At 39.3% G+C, this 9,133-nt stretch overlaps 1 protein-coding gene across 1 annotated transcript in view; it reads right to left on the bottom strand.

Annotated features, from left to right (window-relative positions):
• Positions 1-2,470: 2,470 nt before the first annotated feature.
• Positions 2,471-9,133, bottom strand: part of LOC104919185 (F-BAR and double SH3 domains protein 2) — a 32,656-nt gene continuing 25,993 nt past the window's right edge. The window contains exons 12-20 of the mRNA XM_010731125.3: positions 8,448-8,546; positions 7,860-8,012; positions 7,586-7,720; positions 7,369-7,452; positions 7,080-7,263; positions 6,751-6,974; positions 5,337-5,547; positions 5,182-5,246; positions 2,471-5,069 (exon numbers count right to left, since the gene is read on the bottom strand). Coding sequence (XP_010729427.2) covers positions 4,986-5,069; positions 5,182-5,246; positions 5,337-5,547; positions 6,751-6,974; positions 7,080-7,263; positions 7,369-7,452; positions 7,586-7,720; positions 7,860-8,012; positions 8,448-8,546 — 1,239 coding nt within the window. The 3' untranslated portion in view covers positions 2,471-4,985. The remainder of the gene's footprint in view (positions 5,070-5,181; positions 5,247-5,336; positions 5,548-6,750; positions 6,975-7,079; positions 7,264-7,368; positions 7,453-7,585; positions 7,721-7,859; positions 8,013-8,447; positions 8,547-9,133) is intronic.

Raw genomic sequence — 9,133 nt, 5'->3', positions numbered from 1 at the left:
TATTCTTAGATTTTTTTTTACTTATTGTTTGTTATGCACCAAAAACACTCCATATTTATTTGCTTGTAGTTTTTGCATGTCTAGAAGTACTTTTCTAGATAATAGTAGTATTACTACATTGTAACATTCAACTTTGCTTACAACACTTTAGCACTTTTATCCATGCCTCATTTGAAAATTGCATCTTTTTGTGTATTATCATCATTTGAAGCCATATGTTTACATTAAAATAATAATAATGAGCAATACTCGAGTAAGAAAATACTTGCAGGCAGGGCTAATTCTGTTCATAATTTAAATCTTCAAAGTAACTTGTAGCTGAAGCTGTCAAATAAATGTAGTGGAGCAAAAAGAAATTTCAGTGGGACTGATATCTTCCCATCATCCCCTGATGCTGATTTACATTTTGTCATGCTCACACTGCCAGCAGAGGTCAGTGTTATAAACCTCAAACATTTTATCAGGCGCCAAATAGATTCTGTGATTATTATATCTATCATACATTAATTTCCTAATTTGCTATCTAATTTATTATTCAGCTATTTAGATGCAATTTTATCAACTGATTCTTGTTTTGCCACAATTTCTGTTGACCTGTGTCACATTAAAGGTTCCATATTTTGTTAACTGTCATCTTATTTGCAAATATTAAGAAAACAAAAAACAAAAAAAACTCATTGTCACACTTCTCTCCAGTCTCAGCAAATGTTCCTAATTTACAATTATCTGGATTAATTAAAGGAGTGTTAAAACACAAAAAGGTGATGCGAGAGCAAAAATAGACTAAATTAGAGTACATAAATAAAAGTATACACTTTTTTAAAAATACATATTTTAGTATATCTTTTCACAACAGTTGCTTTACTCGTTATTCAGATCCCTGTTACCGTCCACAAAGGTGGTCGCTAATCTTCCTGGGTTCCACACAAAAACAAAAACAACAACAACAAAAATAAAGAATGATTTAAAATCACACAGTATCAATGAAGACAACATACTACAATATAAACCAAATATAAAGAAGTGAAGTATCAAAAGTCTATGATAGAGACAAAAACAAAGAGTCACCAACCGAATGAAATAAACTAAATAAAAATAAACGCTTAAATGTTACATTTTGATTAAAGTAGTGAGACACAAAATGAGATTAGTCACACAAAAAAGGTTAGTTTCGTCTTTCTTGATGTCACTGTCACCACCAATAAAGACTGAACACCTCAAGAATCTGCGCATCAAATGTAAAGTGATGTATTTGTTTGTTTTCTATGTAATATGAAGTGATTTCTGTTGTTTTGCTTCACATTTATTTTGAGTCAAAAATAAAAAATAAAAAGATGTAAAAGTCCGGATGATGACCCACAATGCACCACGACAGAAGTCTCTGTGGTGAAGTTAACAGGAGTTAGCTACATTACAACCGGAAGTAAAGCATCAAACTAAAACAGCAAAAATATATTTGACGATAATAAAGCACCACCGACATGTTCAGTATAATTCACTGTGTGAATTTGGCTGTATTTGTTACTTATACAAATAAAACCTTCACGTTAAAAGCACCTGCACACCTTTCAGACAGGTATTTATTGATCATAAACAACTCAATCATACAGAGTTAGTTTGATTCAAGCACTTCATAAAGATCAAACTCAACATGTGATTTACTTTGAAAGCTCAGACAGGAAGTGGAAGTTTTTTTATTGCTTGTGAATTGACAATAGTTAAAAAGTCAGCGTAAACAAACAAACAGTGATGATCAGTTTAATTTAATTAATTTATACTACTGCACACTCATTATCAACACAGCCATCAGCTGGCATTTTACTCCATTTGTTTTATTAAATATAAAAACTGCCACTTTGTTTTAGATGGAAATCAATGTGTGGTTTGTATTTGATTTAGTTAAAATGATTTAAAGCTGACAATGTCTACAGCTTTATGTTTGTTGTGACATTTAGTGTTTCTGTCAGTCTTTAGGATCACAAAATCCATGTTTGTCAATGAGGAGAAATCATGCAATAACCTGTAAATGATAAATTATCTCTTCTCACAGTTAACATTTAGATTTGTTCTTTTAATATGTAAATATAGTTACTCATACCATTCATACTGTAATATCTTCCTACTGCATGTACATAAACCATTTTTATTCCAGCATCCTTTGCACTCTGCACTATTATTGTCTTATTCGGTCAAAAAATTTTATTGTTTATATAGTTACACTTATTTTTACTTATACTTTGTATCGGTACATAGTTTTATGTTGACCTGTATAAATCCTTGTTTCTTTTAGCTGTGCTCATGTCTATGTCTGTTTGTAACCAGAGTTCAGTTCCTTGTGTGCGAACACATACCTGTCCAATAAAAGTGACTGTGACTGCTGCATGCAATATTAACATGAACAATGAGAAGGCGCTCTGATATCACAACAGAGTGCATCAAAACCAAAGACAACAGCTCGGAAAAAGAAAAGTTCATTTAAGCTATCTTTATTTCACATTTATTTGTACACAATAAATACAGTTAAACATCCACTGGTGTGTATATATGACGCTCGACAGCCTCTGCAGAGCTTACATTGTAAAACATGGGCAGTTTGTCACTGAATTTCAGACTTAACGTGGAATCAGGACCAGTAGCAAGTTAACAACAACTTCTCTATTGGGAAAAGAGACTTCTTTTATTTGTTTCAATACAACAGGGTAAATGCAAACTTCAAAAATAAGTTTGATGTCATTCAGATCTCAAGGAGATCAATGAGAACACAGCGACGCGGCTGACAGATATCTCTTTTCCTCTGATCGAATTGAACTAAAGTTTAATAATAGGTTTTTCTATCCTAATTCTAAAAAAAAAAAAAAAAGAAAACAAAAAGGGGGGAAATAAAGCTGTGCTATTATTTGTACAGATATCCATCTCCAAGCTCTCTGTAAACTATTTCAAAAACAATACGATCAACAGGTCAATCTCAATCAAAGACACTACAATGGCTATTTAAGGCTAAATAACGCAAAAGTCGATAAAAGAAAAAAAATCTTACCAATATAGCTGGTAAACAAAACGTCAAACAAGAAATATTGAACAAACAACATCCACAATACTGAAAAGGAATAAGAAGACATCAAAAAGTGCTTCACTATGACAGTATAGATTTTATTTTTTTAAAATTGGACAGCTAGCAGCTCAGGATGTTTTCCTCCTTAAAAATAAAAGGCATGTTTAAACTGCACATTACCTCAGTGTAAACTGTCACCAACTGCAACCTTCTCCTCAACAAAACCGCCGCGCTCGCCAGCAAATTTCACTGGCTCCATTAGTGTCATAATAACATTTCTAGATCTTTATTTTACAACACGAGAAAGAGAGAGAGAAAGAAAGAGAGAACATTAGACTATGTATGTACGCACTACGTTTCTCCCTTTAGGAATTTCTCGGCATTTGGTGCAAAGAAAACTAACGCAAGAAGAAGAAGGGATTGAAAATCAAATCGATAAAAAGGTAACGTAATAATCTGGTATTTTGATCAAGACAACTTTTCTAGGAGATTCTCCCTACGGACAAAACAATCACTCAACTAAAATTGCCACTTTTCCCTTGTTAGTGTAACCGTGTGCAGTTACGTGTGTGTGTGTGTGTGTGTTCGAGGAGAGGACCAGCCTCGTCCATGCTGGCGTTTTTTTTTTTTTTTTTTTGATCGAGCGTGGAGACAACCAGACTTTTGGTTTGCGTTGAAGGTAACATGTTTACAACATGCTGCGATGTCCCGCCAGGTGTGACGTTTGTTGCATAGAAGTAATCCAATTGTGAAACCTCTCGACAGAAGGAGCCGCGCAGTAAGTGATATAGTTAAAAGGGAAATCATTATTATTCATATGTTAATAATGATATTTGACGTGTGTGTGGAAGAGTGCTGCATTCACAGAAGAAAACGATAACTCTGTATCTCATGATCACAAGGTCTTGCTGCTGAACTGATGTTTAACATTTTGGAAAAATCTGCTTTGAGAGATTGATGAGAATATTAAAAAGGTCCAGTGTGCCAGATTTACAGGCCTGAATATGGCAGAAGTGAAATAATAACCATAATGTCTTGGATACCTCAGAATGGGCCTGTACAGTGTACAGACGCGACAGATCTACAGAACAGACAGATTAAACACTGGCTCTAGAAAGGCCCTTTTGCATTTTTTGATACGTTTTTGCAGCCACTGTAGTTTCTCCTTCAGCTAAGAAAAAGAGCGCAAGGTGGTTGCAATCTGCCACTCCACTGCCAGATGCCACTAAATTCTACACACTGATCCTTTAACATCACTCAAATGTTTACTGATCGCTCCGACAGAGGAGCTAATACGATGCTACGGTAGCTTCCTCTCCTGTGGAGTCTGCAGCTCTCCGTTCCCTCAAACGTCAACACAGTCGAGATGGTTTGTTAGAAATAAGTGTTTTTGTACTTCGCCCCAACGAGCGAATCATTTCTTCCATTAACTGGTTTTACTATATTTTACGTCGTACACTGTGACAGGTTACTTGCTCGCTATCACTTTATCATTTACTATGAGCGATAACAAAGAACAGAAACAGGATTTGAACCAATTCCAAGACTGAGATTTGATACTGACAGCAGATATTCTGCCAGTTATCATTTTGTCAGGACTTGAAATGATTCACAATAGATGTATAAACTTTGAATACAAATTACAATATCTGACCTATTTATCAAATAGGAGACAAACACTGAGCGAGGGAGATTAAAATGGAGTATAGTGAAGAGAAAGGCACAATATTCCTCCACAGTACACAAACCCTTCGAGGTGTTGTGTGAAAAGACGAGAGGACTTAAGTGTAGAGCCTCTCGTGGCCTCCGGGCGTCTTCAGGGGGGTTTAAGTTTCCTCTGGCTTCGTTTGGGAGTGCGTTTAGAAGGGACAGAGTCCCGGCTGGTTTGAACAGAGTCGCTGCTGCAGCTGCCGCCACCACCAGGGTGTCGCCTTCACACCAGCGTGATCTCCACCTCCTCCCTCCTCTTCACCTGCCCACGAGGATGCTGCTTAGGGGGCGGAGGAGCAGCACGGACCTGGAAACATCCGTCAAGCAACGACTCGGTTAAAATAACAGATAAAACAGCTCATTGTTTGACATAATCACATAATGGGATACACAGAAACACAGAAAATGTGTTTACTCACAGGTCGAATGGTGCTGGAGCCAGTCTCTGGGTATTTAGGAGGTTGAGGGGAGCCTTGAGCTGGACCTGAACAGAGCAGTGGACACACATTATCATCTCAAGTCATAACATTCAGACATCATACTTAGTCTATACAGACAAACCAGTAAATCGTACTCTGAAAGGGGCTTTTGTGGGGTGCAGGTGGTGGCCTGTGATGTCCATTGTGATAGGAGGGTGGTCGGCCAATGGGAGAAGCCGTGGCGCTGCAGGGACTCGACTGAGGAGAGGACATGGTGGGGGTCTGAAGCGGGCTGCTGTGGAGAGGCCCCGGCTGGAAGGGACTACGAGGGGATCTGTCGCACTGGGCCAGAGGGGAGGGAGACGCCTTGAAAACAGCAGAAAGAAATATGAAATAAGACAATGGCCAACTTGTCCAACTTTGTGTTGTGTGATAGTACAAAATGTCAGCTTAGGAAAAGTCTTCCTGAACTTGCAGCAACAGGTAAACTGCAGCTTCACAGTAACAGTCTTTACTTCTGTAGCAACCTACAATTTCAGCAGTAATAAACCAAATTAATAATTAATAATTTCCTTTTACAGCATCTCAGATAATGTGCAGATTTATTCTATTTCTACAAGCTGCATTCATGCAAATTGTAGTTTTATTAACATAATTTCTGCACGTGCAATACTGCAACATTTATCTGCAAAATGCAGCACTATTGTAGGTATAAATGATGTGAGACTAACAGGACATATCACGCAGCAGTCAAGCTATCTACTACTATTGTATGTACATTTGTTGTTTATGCCAACCAAGTAGCTTGCTGTGTTTACTTACAGCATATACAAGTTATTTAGCATTTCAAAACATTTTCATTAATATTTATAACTGCAACCCATCATCAGAAGGGCTCTCTTGTTTACACTCGATAAAAGTTGAAGAGATCTAAGTGCCGCGAGCAAAAAAAAAAACAAAAAAACAACACAACCGTACCGTCTGTTATCACGGGGAACATAAGATCTCGCCCCCAATAAGATGAAGGAGGCTAAAGGCGCTAACCAGGCTTCGGAGGAAGTATTGAGAGTGTAGCATCACGGAGACGTGGCTGAATGAACTCACTTCACTGGTAAGTTTGAATGGCTTTCAACTTGTGAGAGCGGACAGCTGAAGACAGACAGGAGGGCGATACACGCAGCAAAGCACCACAGGCCGGAGTCGATCGAGTCTATTGTGTCTGATCTTAATTTCTACATCACAGAGTGAAACAGTGGCATCACAATCTGTTGTCATCCTCCTTGCTAAAAGAAGTGTGGGAAGCTTCAGAAATACTGTAACTGAAGTGCTATTTTTAGTCCTATAGTGTAACATTCAGCAGCTTTTTTTAAGAGGGACTCCGAGATGCTGCAGGTCCGTTTTTTTATGTTACCCAGCAAATCTCATAAAATATACATCTGTGCTACAACAAACCAAACCATACATTAGCAGGAAGTATTTGTTTCCACACCATCAACCTCTCAGTTACTTACCGTCTTTTAAAAAGCTCTGTGTCTCAATAAATTCCATCTACAGCTGTACTCGTCATACCTGTGCGCTGCCATCTCTCTGCCCATCTCCGTTCTCGCTGGCGCTGGTGAGATCCTCCACCAGAACTGCAGGGAAGACGCCGACGACGCCGTTGAACTCTCCCTCCCAGAAGCCATCGTCCTCGTGGGTCTCTCTGCTCAGGATGCGGATGATGGCGCCTTCTGGGAACGACAGCTCGTCGTCCGTTTGTCCCGCATAGTCGTACAGGGCCTTCGCAAATGATACTGCAACAGAGAAGAACAGCTTGAGAGAGTTCTCTCACCACAAAATAGGACAAATACAAATTCAACAGACATATTGGCTATAGAATTTGTTTAGTTATTCCTCACCACTGGAGTCTCCATTGACGGAGCCGGTTGGTAACTCGGTTTCAGGTTCAGTGGAGTTACTGGAGGAATGGGATCTGGCGTCTAGTGCGGCCAGAGCCTGCAGCATACTCAGTAGGCTGTTGGAGGAAGGCAGCTGCAGATATTTCTCCGGGACGTAGCCTATCTGTCCACTGCGGTTTCTGGCCTGGAAATGTAGAAAATATAAACTCATGAAGACAAGTGGTGAAAAACAAACATTATCCAAAAAATCCAAACGATTTCAGCTAAAAACAAATGTGGGTTCATGTACCTTGACCCAGTCCTCCATGTCTCCGTCATCAATGACCTCCAAGATTTCCTGCTCCTCTATGGTCAGTTCATCGGGCTGAGACGCCTGGAAAAAAGGAAACAGATTTGTATGGAAACATCTATCAGTTGTTTCTAGTATATGTGGTAATGACAGTAGCAGGTCTACTGAGGGCCAAACATACCAACAGGTATAGACACAGTTTGTATTCTGCTGGTACCTTGTAGGAGTAGAGTACTTTGCAGGTGAGGGGATAGTTTTTTAAGGTGCTGGAGGGGCTGGAGCTGCTGTCATCTAACACTTCTCCGCTGTCCTCCATTTCCTCCTCATCCTCTCGCTCCAGATCTGCCGTTCCCTGCAGAAACATGGCATACGTTAAAAAAAGAGAAACAGAAACAAAACATCCAACTCAAATAGACCTAGACTTGATTTAATGATTCTAGGAGACACTAGACAATCAGTACTCTTAATGGATGGTGTGTTGCATGTCTTACAGAGAGCGAAGGATCATGGGTACTGAGGTTGTTCCAGCGTTCGTTCTCCAGCTCCTCCATGACCTGGTTCATGGCGCTCTTCAGCCACGTTTCGACAGCAACACCCGCCTGCCTCAGCAAGTCCAGACGGGCCTCTGCTTTTGCTTTCACCGTCTGTCATCGCAGAATAAGAAACAAATCAACAAACATGATAAGACAATAAATGCAGACAATAAAATATAACTGAATGAGTTGGCTAAAGTGATCGATTTTGGTCTGTTGTTCACACCTGTAGTTCGCTTAATCCAGTGTGGGAAAGGGAACAATGATGCATTTTTATGATGTGCGCTTCCTCTTTGGTTTGTTTTGTTTGTAAAAGCTGATAATCAAAGTCTGGTGAGGAGTACAAAACTGAACCAAGACCAACTGAGGAAATACTCACATCTGGGCTTGAACCAGCAAATATTCAAGGCTTTAACAAATCAACACTGACCTGTAATACAGTAGTTTAACCAGCAGGTGGCGCACTGGGGCCACCGTCAGGACACTGATTGAGAAAACAGAGAAATCCACTTCTTACTCAGCAACAAAACACACACGCGCGTTTACCTCTGCCCTCCGAAGACTCTGCCTGGCGACCTCCATCTTCGTGTCCAGCTCGCTGTTGTTTTGCTCGGTTGATTCCTGTGTCCCATATTCCTCCAGGGCCTTAAAAACCAACCATGAGAGGAAACTCAATCTCACAACAACAGCTAAACAATCACAAACTGTCATCCAAAATTTATTAGAAGAACACAGGACGGAACTGACGAACAATAAAGCCGATAATTGAGGATGTTTGATTGAGCTTTACTGGAGAGAGAGTGACTCATTTCCTGTTTAGTGGAAATATTAAACCATGTGACACTGGCGTACTGGAAAAATCTTACTGATGAGGTTGGCAATCGCTTATCTTCACAACATGACTTTCACAACAAATCGGGAAGAGGAGTTGATGATAAAACTGTCGTATTGCTTCATCATATTTTCCTTCACACCTGTTCTCCAGGTTTTATTATTATTACCAAACTGACCTACATACCTTGACGCGTTACGATAAAAGCCAACGTTTAGTGGAAAAGACATTTCTTGGTCATTGACAAGTGGTTTAAGCCCTACACAAAATATCAATATATCTGGTTATCATTAATAAACACTCTGGTTGTCTGGTTTAAATTCATAAAACTGTAGGTAGTTTCAAAGTTATATATATATACACACTATACTGTACATATCCCAGAAACACTGACCCTCTC

This window comes from Larimichthys crocea, chromosome III, assembly GCF_000972845.2.
Source record: "Larimichthys crocea isolate SSNF chromosome III, L_crocea_2.0, whole genome shotgun sequence".
Lineage (NCBI taxonomy): Eukaryota > Metazoa > Chordata > Actinopteri > Sciaenidae > Larimichthys > Larimichthys crocea.
This window is presented reverse-complemented; position numbering and strand designations above follow the sequence as displayed.